The sequence below is a fragment of the Eriocheir sinensis genome, chromosome 21 (genome assembly GCF_024679095.1).
Source record: "Eriocheir sinensis breed Jianghai 21 chromosome 21, ASM2467909v1, whole genome shotgun sequence".
Lineage (NCBI taxonomy): Eukaryota > Metazoa > Arthropoda > Malacostraca > Decapoda > Varunidae > Eriocheir > Eriocheir sinensis.
In genome coordinates this window covers 6,176,983-6,204,409 of record NC_066529.1, presented here as the reverse complement: position 1 = coordinate 6,204,409, position 27,427 = coordinate 6,176,983, and the positions used below count along the sequence as shown (strand labels likewise).

General features: G+C 44.5%; 2 protein-coding genes across 4 annotated transcripts in view; both read left to right on the top strand.

Annotated features, from left to right (window-relative positions):
• The window catches only part of LOC127001579 (cadherin-related tumor suppressor-like), a 74,758-nt gene extending 58,073 nt beyond the window's left edge, over window positions 1–16,685 (top strand). The window contains exons 7-13 of the mRNA XM_050866360.1: window positions 4,498–4,678; window positions 5,925–6,087; window positions 6,262–6,352; window positions 6,653–11,546; window positions 11,865–12,024; window positions 12,378–13,041; window positions 13,411–16,685. Of these exons, the coding sequence (XP_050722317.1) occupies window positions 4,498–4,678; window positions 5,925–6,087; window positions 6,262–6,352; window positions 6,653–11,546; window positions 11,865–12,024; window positions 12,378–13,041; window positions 13,411–15,080 (7,823 nt within the window). The 3' untranslated portion in view covers window positions 15,081–16,685. The remainder of the gene's footprint in view (window positions 1–4,497; window positions 4,679–5,924; window positions 6,088–6,261; window positions 6,353–6,652; window positions 11,547–11,864; window positions 12,025–12,377; window positions 13,042–13,410) is intronic.
• A 3,164-nt stretch (window positions 16,686–19,849) lies between these two features.
• LOC127001577 (glucocorticoid-induced transcript 1 protein-like) overlaps window positions 19,850–27,427 on the top strand; it is a 71,274-nt gene continuing 63,696 nt past the window's right edge. The window contains exon 1 of one of the 3 annotated variants that reach the window (XM_050866353.1): window positions 19,850–19,909. In XM_050866353.1, the coding sequence (XP_050722310.1) occupies window positions 19,865–19,909 (45 nt within the window). In that variant the 5' untranslated portion in view covers window positions 19,850–19,864. Of the gene's footprint in view, window positions 19,910–21,364; window positions 21,728–27,427 lie in introns of those variants that run through there. The other 2 variants (XM_050866349.1, XM_050866351.1) reach the window with 2 other exon arrangements.

Sequence of the window (27,427 nt, the reverse complement as noted above, 5' to 3'; positions counted from 1 at the left end):
GGTCAAGCAGCGCACCCCTCAGCATCAGCGGCCACCAATGACAATCCACCGTATAATCTGGAGTCATTAAGCCCCGACGTATGCGACCCCGAGGCTGCGGCACACAGTCTAGGGGCGCCGCGGCCCTCCGGTAATGGCCGCACCTCCATGCAAGCATACGATTCCGGGGCCCTAAAGTCACCCCGAAGAATGAACCCCAGGCATGCCACCCCAACCCCATACATAGTGGAAGGGGAGAGAGAGAGAGAGAGAGAGAGAGAGAGAGAGAGAGAGAGAGAGAGAGAGAGAGAGAGAGAGAGAGAGAGAGAGAGAGAGAGAGAGAGAGAGACCCCCATCCAGTATGACCTCTATCAACCCCAGTACATATCCATTCCCTATTCCCAGCACCCACTCCTGCCACCTACCCCACCCGCTGCGTCTATCCTCACCCCCCAACCCCCCTCCATCCCATTATCCACTCCTCCCATTCCTCCACCCCACCTCACTGCACTCCTCCCCCATCCTCTCTACCCATCACCCACTTCCTCCCAGATATTCGCCCTACTGTCTCTTTCTCCCTTCGCCACCCCACGCCCCATCCATTACATATATCCTCACCCTCCACCCCATTCCATTGCATTCACCCCCACTCTCCACCACCTACTCCCTAACACAACCCCTCAACCACCACCCATCCCTTCCTATCCTCCATTTCCCCACTTCTTACGCATCCACCCCACCAGCGAACTCACCCACCATGCACCCATCCCACCCTACTCTTACATCCTCCCCCACCCTTCACTGCCCACTTCCTCCCACACCCACCCCATTACCACTCGCCCCCACGCTTCACCCCACCTTCCCCCTCCGCACACACACACAAACACAACACGCCTTGCACACCCCTGCTATTGTAGGGATGAAAATTGCACGGCACTGCCCCTCTTCTATAGGTTCGTGGAGTGATAAGGACGCGACCTATAATTTTTTTCTGTATTTATGGCGAGGTTTAGGTCCGGAGCGGATCATGACGCCGAAGTACTGAGCAACGGCAGGGGAGGCAAGGACGAGGCGAGCGGGGTTATGAGGCTGACCATCGACCTTCACGGTGCATCGAGGGTTGGCTCTGTCTTGCGTCACTTCGCGGCCGAGGAAATAAGGCTAAGGGATACGCGGGGTGGCCGGGCGGATGGGAAGGGCGGGGCGGAGTGGGGATGGGTGGGGTGGGAGAGTGAGTGTGCAGACGCGTTGTAAGTTCAAGAACACACACACACACACAGACTATCTCTCCATCAATTTATATTTCTTTCCATATTATCCATCTGCCGGAGAGAAGACAAAAACGAGGTATGAGACATTAGGAAAACTCGCCTTTATCTCTCTTTTCCTTGATCTTTCTGTTGCTCTTGTGTTTTTCCTCGCGTTTTTTACTGCCATTTTTTTTTTCTTTTAATAGTCAAGTGCCGATATAATGGACTGCCCGTAGCTATGACGCTCACCGGTTCCCCTTCGAGGCTTCCCCTATCCTCTACCTTCCCCATCTTCGCAGCGGGCCGACCACCGCATTAATCTAAATTACAGGATGTGATGAATGAGCGAATTTTATAGCACGGCCAACATCCCTTACGCCCGGCCCTCTCCCATACCTCCTTCTTCCTTGTTCCTCCGTCCCTACCTCCGTCTTCGCCTGTTATTTAGCCTTCCTCCTCCTCCTCCTCTTCCTCCTTGTCCTCCTCCTCTTTGCCATCCTTGTCTTGTTTTCTTTCTTCATTATTCAATTTCTCGGACTCTCCTTCTCCCACCCATCATCATTATCATCATTCTATTATTATTATTATTATTATTATTATTATTATTATTATTATTATTATTATTATTATTATTATTGTTATTGTTATTATTACTATTATTATTATTATTATTATTATTATTATTATTATTATTATTATTATTATTATTATTATTATTATTATTATCATTATCATCATTGTTATCTTTAGCTATTGTCTTCTTCTTCTCCTCCTCCTCCTCCTCCTCCTCCTCTCACGAGCGGTCGGCGACGAGTGGTAACAGGGTGGAGTTGGGCGGATGACGGGAGGGAAGAGGAGGCGAGGAATGTAATGCCTACCTCACCCTAGGTCTGGAGAGAGAGAGAGAGAGAGAGAGAGAGAGGGGGGGACAGCCGTAGTAGGTAAACACGCATGGAAGGTAAACATGACCACCGGTACATAACTTTCTCCCTTCGCCATCCTGCCTTCTTCTTCCGGACCCCTACCCCCCTTCTCTCTCTCTCTCTCTCTCTCTCTCTCTCTCTCTCTCTCTCTCTCTCTCTCTCTCTCTCTCTCTCTCTCTCTCTCCATACACACTCAATTTTCATTATATTCATTGTCATCGTTGTTATCCTCCTCTCCTCCTCCTCATACTCCTGTTGTTGCTGTTGTTGTTGTTGCTACCACCAATACCTTTTACCATCGCCATTAACAACCACCGGGAACCATCGGCGGGCCAAGTGTGGAGCTCGAGGGGCAGGCACCCAGCATGACTCGGGTGTCCACTAGAAAGTACTGAGGAATGTTTATCGATGTACGGGGGCGGGGGAGGGGCGGCTAGGGGTGAGGAAGGGGAGGAAGTGATGGGAGCGGGAAGGGGAAGGTTAGAGAAATGTTACAGCGGCCAGCTATGGGGTGTAAGTGATCAGCCTTTCCCTCCTCCCCTTTCCCTTCCCATCACCTCGCCCGCCACGCCCAGTTAGGAAATGAGAGGTGGTTAACAAGGGATGAAAGTCGTTATAATCACCATCTCCGCTAGCGCCATCATCACCATCACCTTTATCATCACTACCTTCACCGTCATCATCGCCGCCATCATCGTCACCATCACGTAAGAGCAAATTGTGAGGGACCTTCGGCTCGCAATCACAACTTCCCGCGGGGCCGTGCGTGTGTTTCGCCATCACCCGACGCTGTGTCAGAGTTCAGGCAATCTCAGTAATTGGGTAAATTGAAAGTAAAAGTAGGATTCCCTCCTTATTCTAAAATGGCGTGTACGTACGTGACGAGACCTCGATTGAGGTCTCGCAACATTTGGCTGTTACTCTGTATGCCTCATTTTTTTCTCTGGGAACGTTAATACAGTGTTTCAGAGTAAGGTCGATCTGTCTCGTAAACCATACATCTTCAGAGTCGAAGTCACTTTTTGTTGTTTTACTCGTGCTCTATGATTTACGGCGGCGATTAGAACAAGTACTTCAAAGAACGAATCACCATCCATTTATATTATTGTACATGTGTGATCATTACTGGATTAAGGAAGAGCTTTAAAATGCCCACTTTCCACCCATTTCTATCCATCCTCTACCGGACGCTGTCTGCCAATCAGGGGAACCCATCAACCAAATAAGATCGACGGCATAAAAATGTCTTACCCCACTTCCTGTAGGAGGAGCATTGTCCACCAAGCCACAGGTGAACTGAGTATTGCAGTCCCAGACTCATCTTGCCGTCTCACCACCTCTAATTGACATACATATTCTCAATCACACGCCGCACACTGTGGTATCAAGAGAGTTGCAGCGGGGTCGTAAGGGTGATGCATAAACCTAAACTCGGTAGCACCAATAAAATTTAAATCTAGTTGAATAAGTGAGGTGTCAACGATGCCGAGTGTCGATCGGTCCTGTCAGTCTCCCCGCTGAATATTATCCAAATCCAATTTTTGCCTAGAGCGAGCTGATGACATGTGCACCCAATTAATGCAGGTGACTATCCACATATCCCGGATCGGTCGGTGTATGAAAAATAAAAGTAGTACTGACATGAAATCATACTCCAAGAAGATTTGGTAACTACCACAGTATGAATAGTATTTGTTTCTAATATACTGTCTGAGCATCATTTTCATAACTTATTATAACGTAGTAGCAATAGTAGTAGTAGTAGTTGTAGTAGTAGCAATTACAGCATTGGTAGTGAAGGTAATGGTGGGAGTGGTGGTGCTGGTGTAGTGAAAGTAGAATGGTAACATTTAATCGCCAGCCCAGCCCTAAGGGTCACGAATTAGCCCCACGACCATTGTTTAAATCTTCGGAACTGTCAACTCTCTCTCTCTCTCTCTCTCTCTCTCTCTCTCTCTCTCTCTCTCACACACACACACACACAAGCGTATTTAGAATCTTGAAAAATAGGGGGCTAGTCCAATAATCTTAAATTTTCATCATTAGCGAGCGGTTGTAAATACGTGACGGGGACGTGGATCGGACGGGATCAGAGCGAGTTTTCTGTACGAAATCTATCAGTTGTAGTATTAATAGAAATTAAAATATTGTGTTGGCCCCGATCTGGACTATTCTTGTCTTTGTAAAAAATAATAAATAAATAAAAAATAAAGCAATTTGAGCTATCCATAAAACATTAGAGGCCCAGACTAACTACGCCAAATGTAAAAACAGTCTTTTCTTTGTGTAACAGATAATGAAATCCAGGCACATGCATCACCATTGATTCAAACCTCCCTCAACAGGCACGCCGAGACTCACGGGTACGGGGACCATATCAGTGCTGGTGCAGGACGAGAACGACCACGCCCCGCGCTTCGAGAAGGAGCTGTACAAGGCGGAGGTGAGCGAGTCCGTGGACCCCGACACACAGGTGGTGGGCGTCGCGGCCACGGACAAGGACGCCGGAGCCAATGCGAAGATCAGGTAAGGGACTAAGAAAATATAGTGACCTTGTTCTTCTTATTTATAATTCACTTGTTTCCCTTTATTTCTGTTTCTTAGCCCAGTGTGTCGAATTTACAGACTTTTTGACTGAAGCACTGATAGAAAACTAAGGAAAAAGTGAAGGTGGGGATGGAGACAGGATAGTAATGAAAGAAAAATAATAACGTGGGGAGATGCATTTAGAAGTGAAGAGTTAAAATGGAGTCGGAATTATACAGACGTTTGTGGGAGAGACTGAACAGCGTGTAAAATGTGAGGATAGGATGAAGAAGCATGAGGAAATGAAGGTGGGAGCATACGAGCAATCAGGGTAATGCGGGAATGTGTTTTAGGGAAGAGTACTTGACTTGAGGGAGTGAGATGAGTGGTGGATATGGAAGGAACCAAGACTTAAATTGTCAAAAAGGTTTTAGTAGACATTGAAAATATCAGAAAATAAGAAAGGGTAACTAGTTACATGACCTTACAAGCTTCTCCTAATCATATAGCTTGTAAAGAGGAAAGAAAGGTTAAAGGGCATCTGCAAAGACATGACAGGAAGCAACTAACAGTAAGAATCTACTAAGGAAGAACCCACTTCATCAGATAAAGTGTCATTATTGAGGTTCACCTTGTATGAATTTATTGAGTATGACTGCAATGGCTTCAGGTTTTGGTTAGGTTAGGTTAAGGTCATCTCCAGGCACACAGCAGGCAGCAGCAAATAGCAAAACTCAACAAGGGAAGAGCCCAGTTTTTTTAGATAGAAAGTCCTCTTGTGAGAAAGTGCATGTGAATTCAATTAGTAGTACATGACTGTGATGACTGAATGGGTTGTTAGGTAGTTAATAATTTACTCAAGCACTTGACATGGATTATCAAATAGTAGAAATCAACAAAAGGAGAGAGTTTTGACACAGTGAAAGTGTCATTACCTATAAAGCATGTAAGAATTTAATTTATGGCCAAATCTGGTATTAGAGTATGAGTTTGATTAACCAAATTAAACACTTAGGTAGTTTAGTCCTTCCTGCAAAGTTATCAGGATGTGTACCCCCTAGGCCTAAACTAGTCCATGCACATGTAAGAACAGTCTATTCTTTGCATGTCAGATACTGAAATCCAGCTACATGTATCACCATTCCCTTGTCTCAACCAAACAGATAGGCAAGGTAAAAATGATCCATCATTTGCATGAGACACTGAAATTCAACCAGATGCACCACTATCTCTGTGCTTCCTTCAGGTACTCATTGGTGGAGGGAGCCGCTGGAGTGTTCATGGTGGAGGAGTGGACCGGGATCATTCGCACCGTGGCTCGTCTGGACCGGGAGAGAGTGGCTCAGTACATGCTGGTGCTGCAAGCTCAGGACTCCTCCCTCACGGAAGCCCGCTCTGCCACCACACAGGTAAGACACTCTAACTACCCTCTGCCAGGTTGTAGGGATGACTGATCCGCTCTTCTCAAAAACAGGCAGTTGATAATGCAGCAACACCTTTGTGAAGCTTATAATGTATTAAGTTCATACAACCACTTTTTTGTGATAAAATATTTTGTTAACAATGTTGTGTATGACATGCAGGTAATGGTGACTGTGACAGATGAGAATGACAATGCACCGACCTTCACCCAGAGTCAATACCTCATCCATGTGCCAGACCCCATGGCTCCAGGTATGTGCCTCTCATTACCTCCCGCTCTTTCAGAAGTCTCTCTACTTCTCAATGGTCTCTTTTTGCCTTTTAAGATAAAGTACCTATCATCTATCCTTTGGGTATATTTTCCTGAATTTCTCAACTTATTATTCTTTCTTCAACTCGGATTTCATTTACCTTTTATCTGTTTCTTTGACTGTAGTTTATTCTTCTCTTTATAGTATAAGGGTTAACAAATCTCATCACAAAAAGTGGATAAATATCTCTCAACACTTGCATAATACTGGACACTTTTAACATAATCTTGTGTCATTGCAGGAAGCTTTGTGTTTGGAGGTGAGGCGCTGGACCCAGATGATGGCCCCAATGGGAGAGTTACTTACTACCTCTCCGGTAATGATGCTGACAAGTTTTACATGAACCAGGAAACAGGCGTCATCAAGGCATCACAAGCACTGGCGGGAGAAGAGGAATACCAGCTGGAAGTGCTGGCAACTGACTCTGGGGATACACCACTTTCTACCACAGCCATCCTGCAGGTTCACCTCAAGCCCAACAATCTGTTCCCTGCATTTGAGCCCCTTGAGAAAACCTTCAGCTTCAGTGAGGCTGCACGAGGTGACTTGATAACCACCCTCACAGCAACCTCTTCTAAGCCTGGTCCCCTTGGTGCTATTCGCTTCAGCATTGCTGGTGGCAATGTGGGCCAGGCCTTCGTGATAGATGAAAACACCGGTGAGCTTCGTATCTCTCAGCATGGCCTGGACCATGAAACAGCATCACGCTATGAAGTGTGGGTAGCTGCTGAAGACTCTGATGATCCACCTCTTGCCTCTGTTACTCAACTTGTAGTCAATGTCAATGATTATAATGATAATGCACCTGTGTTCTCCCAGTCAATATACAATGCTAGCATCCTAGAAGCACAATACCCACCACAACTGGTGGCTACTGTCACTGCCACTGACAGAGACTCTGGCATCAATGCTGAGGTTGTCTACCAACTACGGCGAGACTCTCCAGCAGCAGAGGCCTTCACGCTGGACTCCAAGACTGGACGCATCTACACCAAGATCCAGCTGGACCGAGAGGAAGTGGAGACTTACACCCTGACAGTAGAGGCAGTGGACAAGGGAACTCCTGCCCAGACAGGCACTGCCATGGTAGTTGTGACTGTCCAGGACAAAAACGACAACCCACCACGCTTTACCCGCTTGTTCAGCGTCAATGTAACAGAGAATGCTGAAGTGGGAACATTTGTTATTCAAGTAACCTCCAGTGATAAGGACATTGGGGAGAATGCTAATGCAACATACAGTTTTACTGAAAACCCTGGTGGGAAATTCTACATTGACTCTGTGAGTGGTAATGTGACAGTCGCAAGAGCCATTGACCGGGAGCTAAATGATGAGTACCTACTGAAGGTCTCTGCAGTGGATGGCTCATGGCGGGCAGAAACACCGCTCACCATCACCGTACAAGATGAGAATGATAATGCTCCAGAATTTGAACAGAGCTATTATGTTTTTAATTTCCCAGAGTTGCAAAGAAATGTAGCTTTTGTGGGTCAAGTTACAGCCACAGACCGGGACAAGCAAGGCCCAAACAGTATAATTTCATATTCTCTCAAATTCCCCTCAGATTTCTTCAGTGTGGACCCAGCAAGTGGGGACATTTTTTCTAAGCAAGCACTGCAGTATAAGCACACACTGAAAGGACCTTCACCAGAAAATCAGTACCAGCTGGTGGTGGTTGCCACTGATAATGGAAAGCCACCTATGTCCTCAGAAAGTTCTGTTGTGATAAATGTAGTGGATGCCAACAACAACCCTCCCAAGTTCTTACATGACCGTTACTTCACACCTGTTCCAGAGAGCTCTGCCATCGGGCAGTCTATCATCCAACTCAAAGCTGTCGATGAACGTGACTTTGGTATCAATGCTGAAATCGAATATCAAAAGGTGGGTGGCAATGGAACTGATTTCTTCATGCTTGAGCAGAAGACTGGATGGATCACCGTGGCACGTCAGCTGCAGAACAGAGTGGATACTCAGTTTGTGCTGCTGGTGCGTGCTCTGGACCGTGGTGTGCCCCCACACCAGGATGAAGTACTCGTCACACTCGTGGTGACTGGCGAGAACAAGTTTGCTCCAGAATTTGAGGCACTTAGCTACCAGTTCAGTGTACTGGAAAATGAACCACTGGGTAACACCATTGGCTCATTGCTAGCCAAGGATGGTGACAAGGGTCCAAATGGAATTGTACGTTACTCAATCACAAGTGGTAATGAAGCAGGCAAGTTTGCTATTGATGAGAGCTCTGGAGATGTGACCATCATGCATCCACTGGACTATGACTCAGTTCAGGAATACACACTCAACATTACAGCACATGATTTGGCCTTCAAGCCCCTCTACTCCACAGCTGTCCTTACTGTTGTGCTCACTGACATCAACGATAACCCACCCAGATTCAGCGAAGACCAGTATGATGCTTACATTGCTGAGAATGCCAATGCAGGAACCACAGTGTTTAAGCTCAGTGCTACTGACATTGATTTGACAAAGAATGCTGTCATCAAGTACTCGATTGTGGGAGGAGATGGGAAGGAGTACTTTTCAGTGGACCCTGACACAGGTGAGGTCACCTCCAAGCGTGTGTTTGACTATGAAGAGAAGAGCCAATATGTGCTTGATGTCCGGGCTGCCAACCCCGACTCATCCCAGTGGAGCTCCACCACCCTAGTAGTTCATGTTACTGGCCGAAATGAATTCTTCCCTCGGTTCATTCAGTCAGTATTCCAATTCACTGTGTCAGAGTCAGCTCAGATTGGGACATCAGTGGGTGCTATTCAGGCCACAGATGAGGATAAAGGTGAAGATGGAATGGTGTATTACTTGTTGGTGGGTGCCAGCAATGACCGTGGCTTCCTCATTCAGCCCACCACAGGCGTCATCACAGTGGCTCGCAGCCTTGACAGAGAGAGCCAGAACAGAGTTGTGCTCACAGTCATGGCCAAGAATGCAGGTAGCATCCGTGGCAATGACACCGATGAGGCACAGATCACCATTTCTATTCAGGACGGCAACGACCCACCAGTGTTCTCCCAGCCGCTGTATGAGACCCGCCTTTCTGAGGGTGCACTGGTGGGCACACTTGTACTCACGGTCACAGCAGTGGATTCTGATGTTCAGCCACAGAATAACCAGTTTACTTACTCTATCATTGGTGGGAACCTGGGCCAGGTGTTCAAGGTAGACCCACAAAGTGGTATGATTGAGACAACAGCCCAGCTAGACCGTGAGACCATTCAAGTGTATAACTTGACCGTGGGTGCCATCGACAATGGATCACCCCCTCAGACTGGCACCACGCTGGTCCGTGTCATCTTGGACGATGTGAATGATAATGGTCCGAGGTTTGATCCCCCAGACATTGTGGGCTACGTAGCAGAGAATGAACCAGCCATGACCTCAGTGATGACCCTCAGTGCAACTGATCCTGACCTGGCACCCAACACACAGCCCTTCACATACTATATCGTGGGAGGGGAGCATCGTGAGTTCTTCACGGTAGACCAAGCTACAGGCGAAGTCAAGACTACTCGCAGCATAGACCGTGAAACTACACCAGAGCTTACATTCCGCATTGAGGTTGAAGACAGTGGCAAGCCCAAGATGAAGTCAGAGTACCCAGTGTCCATCATTGTGCTGGACAAGAATGACTCTCCATCCACACCACGCACTGTCACAGTCAAGGTACAGACTTTCCAGGGAGTCTTCCCTGGAGGTAAGGTGGCTGATGTCCATCCTAATGATGCTGATACAGCTGGTCAGTATTTCTGTGAAATCCTAACCCAAGATGCTGCCATCTTTTCCATTCCCAATGCCTGCAACCTACATGCTGCTCGAGTTCCAAGGGATCACACCTACACCTTGAGTGTTTCAGGCAATGATGGCAAACATCCAGATGTCACCTCAAAGGTCACCCTTCAGTTTGAATCTTTTGACAACAATACCCTGAATAACAGTCTCACCTTGAGACTGCTGAATGTCACAGCTGAGCGCTTTCTCCGTCTGTATTACAAGCCTTTTGTGGACACGTTGCTTCCCCTGTTCACTGGAGGTCACGTACGCATCTATTCCATGTTGGATGTTGACTCTCACACAGACCTCACCCTCTCAGTGGCCACTAAAGGTGGCAGCTCCTTCCTCCAGCCAGCTGAAGTGACTCGAAAACTAGCAGTAGAGGAACCCAGCCTAACTCAGTCTCTGCAAGGACTACAACTTATTGTAGATTACAACCCATGCACTGACATGCCATGCAAAAATGGTGGTGAGTGTTCGCATGGTATTCATGCATATGGAGATACAGAAATAACAGATTCTCCCAGTTTCATTTTTACATCACCTCTCATTCGCCACGATGTTTCATGTAAGTGCCGCCAGGGCTTTACTGGACCCAGATGTGAGCTGCGCCAAGACCCATGTTCTCCCAACCCATGCCAATATGGTGGTACCTGTGCCAGGAAAGGTTTCCACTTCATGTGTACTTGTCCCCCTGCCCGCCAAGGACCACAATGTGAATTTGACAAGACCAATGCCTGTGATGACAACCCCTGCCGCAATGGTGGCTCATGCCAAACAACTTTGGAGGGTGGCTTCTTCTGCCTGTGTCGACCAGGTTACCGTGGGAACCAGTGTGAACTAGCCAGTGAGTCTTGCCGTCCCAACCCTTGCCTCAACGGAGGGTCCTGTGTCTCTCTGAAACCTGGTTATCACTGCTCTTGTAAAACCAACTTTTATGGCACCCATTGTGAAAAGTCTACCTTCAGCTTCAGTGAGCTATCCTACATGACTTTCCCTACCTTGGACTCCACCACAAATGACATCTCCATAACCTTCTCAACCAACAAACCTGATGCGCTACTTGTTTACAATTATGGCCTCCAAACTGGTGGCCGCTCAGACTTTGTGGCCATTGAGCTGAAAGGTGGCCAGCCTCGCTTTAGCTTTGGTGGAGCAAGAACAGCCATCTCCAGGATTCAAGTTGAGAGGAGTGTATCAGATGGCAAGTGGTACAAACTGACAGCAACTCGCAATGGACGGGTCATCTCCCTCAGCGTGGCTGCGTGTACTCACAACGGTGAGACTTGTGATGAATGTCGTCCCAACGACGGCTCCTGCTACAGTGATGACACTGGACGCACAGGGTGAGTTGATGGCTAAGCATTGAAATCAAAAGGGAAACTATTTTACAACTTAAAAGTTGTTGAAACTTTTGTTGCATAAAGTATGTTTGCTATGCTAATTCCTTTGTTTTTATTTTTATCCATCTCACTTATGAAATTTCTTTTCCAATAGAAGCACCCTCGAACCAGTAGTTACAGCAAAACTCTTGTCCTCAATGTTCATACAACCCATCCTTGAAAGATTAACTCCTACCCTTTCAGTGTTTTTGATATGTTTGTCATTTGTTAGTCTGCTTTATACACCCCTTCCATGAACATTACAAGCTGTGTGTTTTACAGGACTCTCAACTTTAACAACGAGCCCATGTACCTGGGTGGAGTGATGACAGTGGATCCCCTGCAGGAGCGACCTGGCCAAGTCCTTGCTGATGACTTTATTGGATGCATTCAGGCAGTTTCTATCAATGGCCGACCACTCAATCTCACAGGCCCCATCCAGGTAGGCAACATACATACAAAAGACATTTTAAAGTAATGGATACACACCCTATTATTATGATCTTTTTATCTCTTTCAACTTAACTTTATGCTTTGTAATAAAGTGCTCTCCTCTACTACTTTCAATGATCCAGCAAAATCAGTTGACTCCTTTACTCACATTTATTTATTTTCATTTTTTGTGGGTACTTGCATACACACTGAAGAGCATATACATAAGTATATATGGGCTTGTTTATTGAATCATTTAAAACTGCAGTGAAAGTAAAAAGTCCTTCAAAATTTTTTTCCACAGGCCCCTTTCTTGAGGTCCTTCGCAATATCTCTAACTGATATTTTTGTATATATTCCCAGGCTCGAGGGATCTCTGACACATGTGAACGAGTAGCTGATGTGTGTGCAGGGAACCCATGTGGTGAGGGTTCCACCTGCCTTGACCGCTGGTCTACTCACATGTGTCGATGTGCCAATGGCCTTGTGGCACCAGACTGTGAAGTGTCCCTTCGCCCTGCCGCTTTTACCCGTGGGGCCTATGTAGAATTCCTCATAACAGAACAGCACCGCCGCCGCCAGCTGCTGCCACGCCTCTATGAGCAGCACTCCCGATGGTCACGAGATATCCATGCTCGCAGGCTACGTCAAGTGCCACCCCTACCTCCCAAGAGTCTTTCCTTCAGTTTCCGCACCAGGATGGAAGATGGACTCTTGCTTCACTCAGCCACCAACAATGACTTCACGTTGGTGGAGGTGCGTGGTGGACAGCTGCAGTACACCTCCAAGTTGGGTGCCAACCAGCCCATCAACATGACCATTCCTGAAGTATCAGTCAGCGATGGGGAGTGGCACAACCTCACTCTGCTGGCTGCTCAGTCCACCTTCAGACTAGTGCTGGATGGTGTGCCTGTGGGTGAGGGGCTGGATCTGTCTTACATTCATGACTTCTTGGATGCCTACCTCACCTCCCTCACGCTGGGTGCTGCCCCTCGCTTCTCAGGCCAACTGCCATACACTCCTGTAGGTGAGTTATCAGCCTTCACAATGTAATGTTTGTCTACAAGATCAGCTGAGCTTATTTTCACTTTTGGAAGTTTTTGCACCTTTGCAGTATCCATTTACAAGAGGAGAATATGGCAAAAAAGGGAAGAGCAAATTAAAAATTACATATTAAATATACATATATAAAAAAAATCACTGTATAGTGTAACAGTTATTCTGCTTAGCTCTTAACCAACAGGTCCAGGGTTCAATTCCTCCTGTCTTACTTAATTCAGTAATGATACAAAATAAAGTTGAGTTCATAATGACTGTAGTTTCAGCCACTAGAGAAAGCTGAATCAGCACAAATGAGAAGTACTGTCTAAACACTTACACTTTTTGATTTTGACAGGATTTGTGGGCTGCATGTCAACCTTCAGTGTCGACGGAGAAGTCCAGCCACTCAACTCAACTGGGTCACTGCTTGAGGCTGTGGCTCGTGGAGTTTCCCTTGTGACTGATTGCACAGCTGCAGACCTTGGCCCAGCTGCCTCCACTGACCCTCTCTCCATTGGCATCACTCTTGTTATTGTCTTCTTTGTCTTGCTGCTGGTTGCCATCTTGGTGTCATTTATCGTGTATCGTGTGCGCCGCCAGCGCCGAGAAAAGAGCGGAGTGCACGTCAAACAAAATGGGTCGGCACTCTTGGCTAACACATCCTCAGACTCAGGCAGATCCCCACAGGATTCAGGCTACGTTGAAAGTGCAGAAATGACTGATGATGTCTTGCGCTCTCACCTCTCACAGGAGCTGGCCACCAAGAAATACAAGGAGCGGGATCATGAGCGTCCCCAGAGGCCTGACATCATTGAGAGGGAGGTGATGAATAAGTCCCCTGGTGTGCCTCTGCGTGTGGATGAGTCTCAGCTGCAGGACCGTGATGCTATGGCCGGACTAGGACATATGCCAGACTCTGAGGCACCAGAACACTATGATCTAGAAAATGCCTCATCCATTGCAGCCTCTGACATAGATATTGTGTACCACTACAAAGGTTACAGAGATGGTAATGTCCGCAAGTATAAGACCAACCCTCATGTGCCTGGTTACCACAAACACAACCACCGCCACTCCCCACACAACTTTCCCAACACTCCACACCGTGAAAGTCCCCGCAACCTGATGAGGCAAAGTCCCAACCCTGTAGCACCAAGAGAGTCACCTTCTGTCCTAAAAATGCAAGCCACAACACCACTTGCTCGCTTGTCGCCCTCATCAGAATTGTCTCAGCAGACGCCACGCATCCTCACCTTACAGGATATCAGTGGAAAACCTCTTCAGACAGCATTATTGGCCTCCTCACAAGGTCCAGGGGTGAAGGATGTCATGTCCACGAGTGAGAGGTCTCTCAACTCTCCTGTGTCACATTTGTCTCAGTCCTCTGGGTCAATGCATGCATCATCCCAGTCCACCAAGAAGAAAAAGCATGACAGCAGCGTTAGCTTGGGACTCACCCCAGAAGAAATAGAACGACTCAACACACGGCCTCGCAACTCCTCATTAGTGTCTACACTTGATGCAGTGTCTTCTTCAAGTGAGGACAACCAGCGGAAAGACAAACTGGCAGAGCTCATAGAAACCAACACTGAGCTTCTGGAGCCTCCGGATTCTTCAACAGATGAATCAGGTAATGACTCCTTCACTTGCTCAGAGTTTGAGTATGAAAATAACTATGAGAAGGTGACCCGTGACTTTGGACCAGGAAACATGATTTTTAGTAAACTAGCAGAGGTTGATAATGAAAATGAACATGACAATGAATCAGCCAAAAACTATGATGGTTTCGATTCTTTTCGTGGCTCACTCAGCACCTTGGTGGCATCCGATGATGACCTGAGCAACATGAGCTCATACAAACCCCCAAACGGCTCAACCTTTGGATGGGATTACCTACTCAACTGGGGTCCCAACTTTGAGAGTCTGGTGGGTGTGTTCAAGGACATCGCTGAGCTCCCAGACAACACCACTAATGGACGAGTGAGTGCCCGGGGCACCCCTAAACCCAGCGAGGAATATGTATAGCAGTGGCTGCAGCTGAGCAAGCCCCACATCACCAGCTAGCCAAGCTTATAGGTTATAAGAAGGGGCGAAGAGAAACAGAAACCAAATGCTCCAGTATCTCACCTGGTAGGCACCAGGGAGTCTCCCGACTCCATGATAGGAATGGGGAGAGCTGAGAAGGGTTAACCATACCCATGCCAAGGTCTCTAGGCCTCTGCAGAGGGATCCAGGGTCCCTCACCTTGCCACCCTTCCCATGACAGGCATTATCACCACCATACTTTATGACAGTGTTGTCACTACGCTTCTAGTTCAGCCCATGGTGCCTCCTTGCCAGCCGTGTGCCAGCTGAGGACACTTACAATTTTTGTTGAGACAACTGATTAGTGTTACCAGGATTGTGTGCAGGATGTGTGATTGAACATTAGTGGCATGTGTCCAAATGTGATGTCTTGTGCAGGTGGAGAAATGACTTCATTGCTCTAAATTTCACTGGAGCAGAGGAAAAGTGACAAATCCTGGATACAAAGTCAGTGACACTGTGGGACAATCTGTGATGCAAGATCTATCTGGAAATATGTATCACAACCCATGCCACCCTATGTTTCATTTTCAATGAATATCAAACATTATATATTTTGTATGTATGCATTTATATTAAAGTATACATGAATACATACAAATATATAAATATAAATGTGTGTGGTAAGAAGTGTATTGACCTTTATTTGACAAGATACTCGAGTTCATGTTGCCAAAACTGTTTTGATTATTAATATTAGATTCCGGTTTGCTGTTGCCAAATACAGTTGGTCTTTGTCTCCAATGTGGAACAAAGCGAGTCAGTCTTTGTCATGTGAATTCTCAGAGGCCAAATTTGTTTACATACTCTTATGTAAGTTATATCCTTTTTCCATGTAATATTGTCCTGCCTTTTGACTACTGAACTGAAGTCTGAGCCGGGGAAGCCATGCTTGATATGGTCAGCTCATGGGGAACTTAGGCTATATCACATCTTTCATTTCAACTTTTTTATCATTTTAACATATCAGTACAGTCAAGTCACCCCAATATCTTCTGTTATCAGACATCCTAGTCTACAATCATCTTACTTTCACATTTTTCCTTCCTTCTAATCCACTCACATTGAGCCTCTCTCCTTTCACCTCCACCTCTGTCCCGTGCTCAGGCAACCACAACAGGAAGGTTCACGCCCTCACTGGTAAGACCAGGAATATCTTCATCTCAAACAGGTGTCATGGTGCTTAGTAATGAGATCACTAGTGTATAAATCATCTAGATCTCTCGTGGATACTAATAGTCTTGTAATTATTGTGTAGAGAGTGAACCTGCTATTCAAATTTGCCACAAAGAATATTTCATTGAAGTGAGCTAATCCTCAACAGCAGTGGACCGAACAGTGTACTATATTATATTAACAGTATGGCTCTTGTACATTCCCCGCCTCGTGTACATAGTCGATTTCTTGTACAGTATATCTCGTACGTCAAGCCACGCAACGTGTGCCAAATTGTTTGTTGTTATTTTTTTTGTATGAATGGCAGCGAAAGGTGTTTTGGTGTCATGCAACATGTGATGTATATTGTAATAAACCTTTGTAATGTGAGTGTTGGTTTTGATTTACTGAGAAAGAAGCAAGTCTTTATACTCTTCTGCACTCAACGCCAATCTGTGAAAATTAATGTTAAAAGTATCATCTTAGCCAGTGAATGTCAGTATCACCCGTTGGGCATTCACTGTTTTGAAATTGTTTCTTTAGTTCAGGATTATTCTGCATGAGGGAAAATCCATACTGTGTAAGCAACAGGCCAGCAGCATGACAGTGGAAGCAGATACCATTCAGCCTTCCTGTGTGAGCAAGGCATCTCCAGGAGCAGTATCACCTGTGCTTGTTTTTGCATTTTCAGTTGAATTACCTCATTCATGGCCAATCATATGTGGAAAGCAGGCACACGCAATGGCCCAGCATAGGCAGCTACTTATAGGACTTCCTGAAGTCCTTAGTAGCTAGGTCTCATGAACAAAGATATTAAGAGCAGTATATGGCACAAAAAGGGTTTTCTTATTGAGAATTATGCGTTAATAATGAGTAGCAGTGGAATGTTATGTTTGGAAATATCAATAGCATCATAATGTTGTATTCTTTGCATGTAGACAAATCTTATATGTTTGCATAGTTCCAGTAGAGTGGTAATGCCATCTAGGCCATTTCCTTTTCTATAAAACTTCATTCTTGTAGATGTGAGTGCATGACAGTAGACATTTAAAACTGCTTTTTAATTTTTACAACAATCATAATGTAAAAAATAAATTATGTAACTCATGTACTATTGAGAACCATCGTAAGAGAACAACAAATAGCTATAAGAACTGAGATATAGTGTGAATGCTGTAGAGAAATCATAAGAGGTCTATAATTTACTATGCTGTGCTCTGAGCCATTCTATAGCAGGAAAGAATTCTATAATTATTCATTAGAAAGTATCTTCATTGCAGAAAACAGATATCTCCTGCACGGGAACCAACAATTACAAAATTAAGGTAAATATATATATATATATATATATATATATATATATATATATATATATATATATATATATATATATATATATATATAAATTTACCTTAACCTTATTCGACCTAAATTGCGCCCTTTCAAAGATTCACTGAGATCTGGGGAGGTATCATTCCTGTGAACACTACTACTAGCCTACTAATTATAATGATAATAATAACAACAATACTACTACCAGTGAAACCTATACATATGGAACGGACACTTGCCCCAGCTTTGTCATTATGCCGTGAATTTTGAAAAATCAACCGCTTTGGTGCGAATCGCCATAACTCCCTTATTTCTGGGGCTACAGAAAAGTTATTAGTATCAATCGACGGCAAAATGCAAGGGCTATATTATTTAATTAGCGACCGGGCTCGAAAACCGACTCGAACGGGTCGAAAATCGAATAAAATCGTAAAAAAAGACGAAAAAAAATGTTTTTTGAGTTCCCAACCTTGAGACCCACTCATTTTTTGAGAATTTCAAAACACTTATTTAACAAATGATTTAGCCCTGCCAATGTGATTTCCAAAATGGTGCATAACGTTTCCCTAATCCCAGTAGTTTCGTCGCTAGAGCTCGAAACGTAAACCCTGTCGAGAGCGATTTTGACGAACACCAGATATTTTGACGTTTTTGTCTAGTGTGGCCTTGCTATTACCTCTAGAAGGCTGTAATTTGGCATGTAGCCCGTCTTGGCAATGTAGTGTGACCAACTCCAAGGATTTTTTGATAGCTCGATTTTAAGTTCGTCGTCGAACCGTCACAAAATAACCTTTTTTTCGGCCCTTTTGCCGCGATTTGGACACGTCTATTTTGTGACGGCTTGACGACGAACTTAAAATCGAGCTATCGAAAGATCCTTCGAGTTGGTCAAACTGCATTGCCAAGAGGGGCTACATGCCAAATTACAGCCTTCTAGAGGCAATAGCAAGGCCACACTAGACAAAAACGGCAAAGTTTCTTGAGTTCAGCAAAATCGCTTTCGACAGATCTAGCGAGGAAACTACTGAGAGTAGGGGAAAGTTATGCACCATTTTGGAAAAGCACATTGGCAGGGCTAAATCATTTGTTAAATAAGTGTTTTGAAATTCTCAAAAACTGAGTGGGTCTCAAGGTTGGGAAATCAAAAATACGTTTTTTTTTTGCGTATTTATTCGATATTCGACCCTTTCGAGTCAGTTTTCGAGCCCGGTCGCTAATTAAAAATATAGCCCTTTCATTTTGCTGTCCACTGATACCAATAACGTTTCTGTAGCCCCAGAAATAAGGGAGTTATGGCGATTCGCACCAAAGCGGTTGATTTTTCAAAATTCGCGGCTTAATGACAAGGGCGCCGCAAAATCAAAAGAGAAAGACGTCCATGATTGATTGATTGATTGTTTATTGTTGCAGGTAAACAACAAGGGAGAAGTGAGATGTTTCTGCTACTACTACTACTACTACTACTACTACTACTACTACTACTACTACAATTACTATTTCTATTACTATTACTGCTACTACTGTTACTACTACTATTACTATTACTACTATTACTACTACTACTACTACTACTACTACTACTACTACTACTACTACTACTACTACTACTACTACTACTATTACTATTACTACTATTACTACTACTACTACTACTACTACTACTACTACTACTACTACTACTACTTTTACTATTACTATTACTATTACTTTGGAGCTGGATCCGCCACTGGCCACCTTCACCTGGGCCAGGTGACAACCAGGGGTCAGAAACTACCGAGACGTTGATTTTGATGACCAAATAGGTGCAGATAATTAATACTACATAAGCCATGTTCGAAAGCCATGTCTATAGCATAGATCTCTCTGGTCTCTTCATGCTGTTAACTACTGCATGGCTACTTGGGAAGGAGCAGCCAGGGTGAGTATATAGCAAATTTATATGTAGGTTACGTATATGTATATAGAGGCACCTTAAGTAGGAATAAGTACACAGTCATCATAATAATCTATTCTCTCTAAATATTCCTCTACATCTACTTTTATATCGCCATAACCGAGTCGTTAGTATGCGAAGCTACAATCGAATCCGCGGCTCGAATCCCGCTGGGCAACCGACACAGCTCACCCAGCAGTACTAAACATCCTACCTCTCGGGCTGGTCGATTAATGGGTACCTGGGGAAACATGGGAGAGGTAAACTGTGGTACCTCGGATGCCACACTCGCCCTTTCTCGCTTATGGGTTCCTCAAAGACAAATGAGATGAGCACCGAAGCCATGACGGTAAGCACAGCTAGAGCGTAGGCCCGTACCTTTGCTGCTTGCTGGATGATTTATCCCCCGGGGGGGAAACGGGCCTTTTTCATGTTAGACGGCCCGTGAAACCGTACCTTTACCTTTAGCTACCTTTTATAATCCTATCCCACGTGTTTAGAATAGGGTTGCCTATTCATTGAAAAACTCCCAAGCATTTGTTTTAGATTCCCCCTCGCAAGTTATTTCTTCTGATGGCTATCAATTGTATCTCGATCCTCTGTGACAAATTCTGCCATTTCATTTCTCTCTTCATCCACGTTCCTCTCAGATACGGCCTAGGCCTATATACTTCTCCATCATTATGAGGAAAACTGTACAAAAGTCTTGTTATGCCTGAATAACTTAATTTCTTCGATCCGAGTTATGAGAAATAAAAAGGTAACCGCAGCATCCCCGGTTGTAGGTACAGCGGAGATCACATAGCTCTGGCGCAGGGTTACAAGAGCGCGTTACTTCTTTCACCAGGAGATTCACGTTCACGTTACAGGTGGAGGCACACGATACATATAACTGCGCGTGGCCGCGGTGCTCATATCTTCTTCCTTTTGGCCCTTGAAACATCCCGGATTGCTAGAGTTTACCTTCCTCGGGTACCTACCCATAATTTATCGACCAGCCCGAAAGAGAGGATGAGCAGCTGGGTGGGCTGCACACCGACTGCCCAGGCTGGGATTCCAACCCAGACAGCAAATTCAAAGCTAGGCGTGTAAACCACTGCACCACGGGGACCTCTTTTGCCGGAAGAATCGAACTTGCAGCCTTTCATGAGTCAGTCGCGAGGCGATCGAGTATACGTACTCGCCAAGAACAATTCTAGTCTCCTTGGATGCCCTTACAGCCCTTACAGACTGCCATGATGAAGTAAGAGGTGAAAATCAAGTCTAATTATACTAAATTCATCCTATGCCTTTTTTTTCCCACATTAATAGGGAAACAATGCAAATTTCCTGGCAGCCTATGGGCCTATATGCTCAACGGCTTAATAAATATAGGCTAACCCTATGCCATCATGTGCTATGAACATTATAATTAATCCTCTGATGTGCGTCTTGTTATATTTACCTCTGTATTCTTTATCGATTCTTTCATCAGCTCACTCTTCTCACACATGTGTGGCATGCCTTTTCTGTACTATGAACAAATTAAGTGTTCATCCTGTATGGCAGTCATGCAGTCATGCAGCCAGCCTGTTGTATTCGCAGTTTCTTTTCAAATTGACGTCCTATTAAAGGAAAGAGAAAGAGACAAGAATTCAGAAGAAAAAGGAAAGAAGAGCAAAAGAGAAGAGTGTTTGTTCTGGGTTGGAATTGAAGGCAAACTTTATCTTACTTTACGTGGAAGCAAAGCGAAGAGAGGAAAAGAGAGAAGAACTTGAACGTCTCAGCTCCCCCTCTGCGTTCAGTTGTTTCGTCCACGCCCCTGTGACACACGCTGCAGCCTCCCTCCCTCCACCACGATGCAAAAGCCCTCCTGTGCTGCATTGAACTTTTTTCGCGGCACCTTTTCAAACTGACGTCCTTATTAAACTTGTGCTCCAACCCGCAGGCCGAGCGGAGTCACGTGACGCGCCAGCAGCTGAAAGTGTTTACCTGTGCCCTGAGCTGAGGCCTACCCTTGGGCCACCCCCCCGCGGCGCCCCCCCGAAGGCCTGCCCCGGAGCTCGTCACCCAACCCCCCGGGACTGCGAGACGCCCCCCAGCAGCCATGTCGGGTGCTGGGGCCGGGGAGCGGGAGGCCAAGAGCAGCCGTCGCCCCAGCCCCCTCAGAGCCACGGTGCCAGTCCAGGTGTGGGCCACGGGGGTGTTCGGGGCCCCAGGGGCTTTCTGGGACCTCTTTCGTGTCTTTCCTTTCATCTCTGTGTCATCAGAATCCGTTTTTGCTCCTCAGGTGTGCCGCTGGCCCAGCCCCCTCCCAGCCATGATGCCCGCCCAGGTGTGGGCCATGGGGCCACCCTGGGACCCCCTGGGACCTCCTTCATGTCTTACCTTTCATCCCTGTGCTTCCAAATTCAGTTTTTGCCCCTCAGGTGTGCCATGGCCCCAGCCCCCCCACAGCCATGATGCCATGCAGGGTGTGGGCCATGGGCCACTTAGGGCCTCAGGTGCTCTCTGTGGCCTCCACAATATCTTCCTTTTCATCCCTCTACTCTTAATTTCACATTTTGATCCTCAGGTGTGTCAGGGAGCCCACCTGTGTCTGATTACCCTGGCTCACAGGTGACACTTGGCTCCCTGCCCCTCCCCTGCCCACCACCACCTGCCTCCCAGGCCACATGGACTTAAAAATCTGACTTGTGGCCTCTTAGGTCTGAGGAGCTATGGATTTAACAAGAGTGAAAGCAAATATTGTGATTGTGTTTGGCTTATGTGGTGTTGGCACTGCTCATGCCAAAACCTAACTGATATTTTGCCGTGAAGGAGGCAGTTCAAGGGCAAAACAGAAAGAGAAAGAAAAATTGCCACTAGTGCTAAAAAGTGTGTGAATCTCAGTTGCCTTGGGGCTCTGGATGTGTTTTTACTCCATTTGGGGTATTGAGGTGTGCCATTGTTCATAAGATAAAAAGTGGATATGGCAGTGGAGTGTCGGATTGTGTGCCTACGTGGATCCATTCATTGTCTGCACTCTGAGGTATGTGTTGGCTTTTTTTGTTCAGCGACGAGATGGATTTGTGCGTCAAGGTTTCAAAGGATGAGGTCTGACTAGCTAGACCAATTACCTGTGTTGATTGAAGATAAATAACAGGAAACTCAGCCATTCAAATTTTTGTTAAGGTTTATTATGAGTGTGGCTCAGTTTACTTGTTGAGTTTTGAAAGGCTCATGCTTATTTATCTTTTATGCATTTCCTTTGGAAATTGCTATATTTATACCTATATTTTCACCCTAACCTCATCCCCCCCCCCCCCTTTCACATTCAGTGACAAGTAAAAATTATTTTTTGTTGGTGATGGGAAACTTGTTTGGGTAAATATTTCCTTTATTGCTTTTCCTTATTTTTGGTGTTTTCTGCTTCCATTTGATAATTTTTAGGCTCTTCTGAGTGTTCTGAGGCATTATTTATTGTGCAAATGAATAATGTCCAATATTTGACCATGTCCATTGGGTCAAGATTGGTATTATTCATGCATCAATGTCTCATTTTCTACTAAACCAAATGCTCCCCTGTTGTCATATATATTTTCTACTTACCTTCACACCTCCCCCCAAAACATAGAGAATGTAGAGGAAAAAAGAAATGAAAATTGTCGTATGTGTGTGGGAACCTGTGCGTCTGTGGGCGACATGAACCTGTGGCTCACCGCCATAACCTACTCTGCTGCCAGTGACAGCTACACTGCAGCAGGAAGCCTATCACACATATTCATCACAAAAAAAATAACATCCAGCCAAACTAAGTCTAACCTAACCTGACCTAACCTAACCTAGCTTACCTTACCTGACCTAACCTACCTTCGGTAAATATTTGACTTGACTGGTCATGTGGTTATTATTCATTTGCACAACAATGGTGCTTCAAAACATTCAAGAGCTTAAAAACTATCAAATGGCTGAAAAAAACACTGAAAATAGAAAATGGCAATAAAGGAAGGAAATACCCTTTTTGTGGCACTAGATTTCTACTTAGTGATTATGAGTAACTACTGGATAGTGGTGTTGAGTATCTATTTAGTGCCAATTGGTTATTATTTTTTTTGCAATAGTACTACGTTACTTTAAAAGAGTTATGATATGTTACTATTTAGATCTCTAGAAAGATTGGTTAGTTGAAATTGGTCAGTTTGTCTGACAGGTCTGTTGGAAGGATTAAAGGTGAAGGTCTGAGGCATACACCAAACTGCATGTAGTCTCAGTGCTCATCTTAGTCTCAGGGCCCTTGAGCCTGTGGTGGGTAGGAACCTAATATCCTTGGAAACTGAGTTGATGTGACTGTAATGGCCCATGATATAGATAAAGACTCCAAATGCCTTAAACCTTTGGGTACCTTTTGGCTCAATGCTAGTGTCCACCTCATGTCTCAGGGGCCCAGGTTCAGTTTCCAGGTGAATTGATGAAAAAGATATAGTCTTCTGAGTGGATCAATTTTTCATGAATTTTAAGAATTAGAAATGACCCTCATGACTGGTGGCATCCATATCTGTGTTGCGTATCTCCCCATGAAAGGGGCAGAAAATTGGGTAGCTTGAATGTCTCGAAGGGGGTCTTGGGTCTCACTATAGTCTGACTCAGCTATGAAATCAGTTTGGGCGGGGTCTGCTCAGGGAGTTCCTTGGCCATAACTCTGACAAATCTTATTTAATGTGAACAGAATATTTCATACACAATTTCAAATTGTATGTAGATGATAATAAGGGAGAGAGTGATGAATTGGGGTTGATGCAACAGTGCTTTGAAGAGGTTCGGACCCCACCCATATTGACTTCATATTTGTGTCGACTATGCCATGGGAACTGTTATGTTAAGAGGAGTAACTTGATAAAAATCAAAGCACAAGGAAATGGGTTTATACTGGAAAAGGAAAGCCATACTTTAGGCCAAAGAGAAGAAAAGACTCCAATGGAGTACCCCTTTGGTGTGATGCTTGAGTGCATTTTAGGAGCCTGAGTTTGATTGTCAGGTGGATCATTGAAAAAATGATATATTCTGTGAGTAGATCAGTTCCTCATATGCATCAAGGAGTAGGTACGGTAATGTACCCTCAGTAATATAACAACTGGGTTATATATCACAGTGTACCTTCTCCAGTTTTTTTCCAGATATGTGCCATTTATTAACCAACCTAAAAGGAAGGTTAAGCAGTTGGGTGAGCTGGGCATTGACTGTTCATGATGGTATTGAACCCGGGCCCATGAATTTACAGCTAGGTCTGCTAACCATTACACCGTAGAGGGGGCAAGTTGGGGCAAAAATAAGAATATACAATATACTATACTAGAATATACGGTACTATACAAAAATGGGCGTCACATGTTGAAAAATTGATGTAAACAAAAACCTGGAAATCACTGAAAAATAACTTAGGCAATTATTTTATGAGGGTGAGGATATGTGAATTTTCTGAGTCAAGACCTATAGTAGCTGTTTGGGATTTTGTTAGGTTAGGTTAGGTTAAGGGGAGTGTCCAACGTTTCTTAAATTATTAAATTATTAGCATATGATCCTGATTATATTCATGTAAAATGTATGCTTATGGTGAAGTAATATACGCTTACTTTCAGATCTATAAGCCAATACATAATAGCAGGAAAAAATAAAATATAATTTTTCAACAAAACTCAACTCTCAGTTTCTGTCATCTAATGACCTACTCTGCTGAAAAAATTACCAAAGAAACTTAAAGCAGAATCCAAAAGATTCATCGTGGAAAAATTTTCAATTTTGCTTTTATTAAATTATGAGAATTTTTATCAATTTTGTTGATGTATATAAAGATATTTTTTTTCCTACAATTTTCCCTTAATTGAAAAGAAAATTCAGAATGAAAAGCTTGCGCTTCTGCTCCTTTTTCCAGTGATGTATTGTTTATTAAAATCGGTCAAATAGCGGCGAAGATATTGCAGAAAAACTGAAACTAATCCCGTTTTCTAAAAAGGAGAGTTAAAGTCTGCGGATTTATTGAGTTCGCCCTTTAAACCTAGATGCCTTCCCAGTTGGTATTTTTCTGAATTCCATTTTTTTCTTTGTTTTGAAGGATTTTGTGTGTCTGATGGTGTCCTTTTCTTGGAAATCGAGCTGAAATGTAAAAATTATCTCTGGCTCCTCCGGGGTGACTGATGTTTATGTCAGCTCTGCTGCCTCCAAGGCCATCGCAGATGCTAGTTTGCCTCAAGATGCCATACGAATATTCTTTTAGGGTATTTTCTACGCTAAAACATGACGATGTATGCCCTTCTGTATGAATATAGCTTTTATTTATTTATTTATTTATTATTATTATTACTTTTTTTTTTTTTTTACGAGCCAGCGTATAGCACCGGTAGGCTTTCTTGAGGGGCCTGGATGGTAATGGTAGTTGGCCTCAGCCCGTCATGGCGCAGGCAAGTGTTTTATAGTGACGGAAGAGGCAGGGGGGGGGGGGGGGGGTGAATTCAGCCATAACTGTCATTTTTGCTTATTTCTTCACAATATCTTGCCACAAGCTAGCCGAGGCATGTACAAAGATGTTAATTTTTTCATTTTTTTCATTTTTTTGAAAAGAATAACGCTGGATGCTCTCCTTATGTTTAGGGTATCTTCAAAAGCATGATAGCCAGCAACTAATGGTGTAAATCAACAAAGAATGGCCTCACTTTGTTGTATAGAAAGTTTCATTAGTAAGGAAGCATATATGAATTTCTGAGTCAAGACCTGTAGTGGTTTTTGGGGTTTTGTTAGGTTAGGTTAGATTTACTTAGGGTATCTTCAAAGATATGATAGCTAGCACTTTATGGTATAAATCAACAAAGAAAGACCTCACTTTGTTGTATAGAAAGTCTCATTAGTATGGAAGTATATAATAATTTTTTGAGTCAAGACCTATACTAATAGTTGGTGGGGTTTTGTTAGGTTAAGTTAAGGTTTGGATATCTTCAAACACTTGATAGGCAGCAACTTATGGTATAAATCCACAAAGAATGACCGTACTTTGTTGTATAGAAAGTCTTGTCAGTAAGGAAGCATCATCATCATCATCATTTCATCGACGCCAGCTCCTAGGAGCTCCCACCAGGGGATGGCCACAGCAGAAGAGCTTCCAACCTTCTCTATCCAGACACTCCCTCCTTGCCCGCTCAAAGTTTCTCAAAGATCTTTCCCCCCTCTCCCCACCGTACTCTTGCACCCTATCCCTCCTTTTCATTGGAGGTCGTCCTCTAGCATTCCCTCCGTCTATCTCACTCACATACACCCTTCTGGTCATCTTACTCTCCTCCATTCGCTCCATGTGGCCAAACCACTTTAAGGTCCGTCGCTTCACTTCTTCCACCACTCCACACTTCTTCCCTTCACCCCTGTGACACATTCCAAAATGCTCGTACACACTTTCATTACTCATTCCATCCATTCTACTCACACCACAAGCACTCCTCAAATAACTCATTTCCACTGCCTGCACTCTAGACATCTGACTTTCATTCCAGGCCCACGTTTCACTTGCATATGTGAGGGTTGGTACTATTATTGTATTTCTCGAATCCCTCTTTACTTCCATGCTCACACATGATTCGTCCCAAAGACCCTACCACCCTTCTTCCTTGCAATGCCCTTTCTCTTATCTCTCCCTCCATACCACCATGCTTACACATAACTGATCCAAGGTTTTTAAACTCATTGACCTCCTCCATTTCTTCACCATTCAAAATTATTTTGCATTCTTTTTCACATTCAATTCCCACTCTGCATGGGCATACAAAATCTACAACCTCACTTCTACTTCGCTCACAAACCATCACTTTACTTTTGTTGACATTTATTTTCAGCTTTCTCCTATTACAGACATTATCAAAAACAC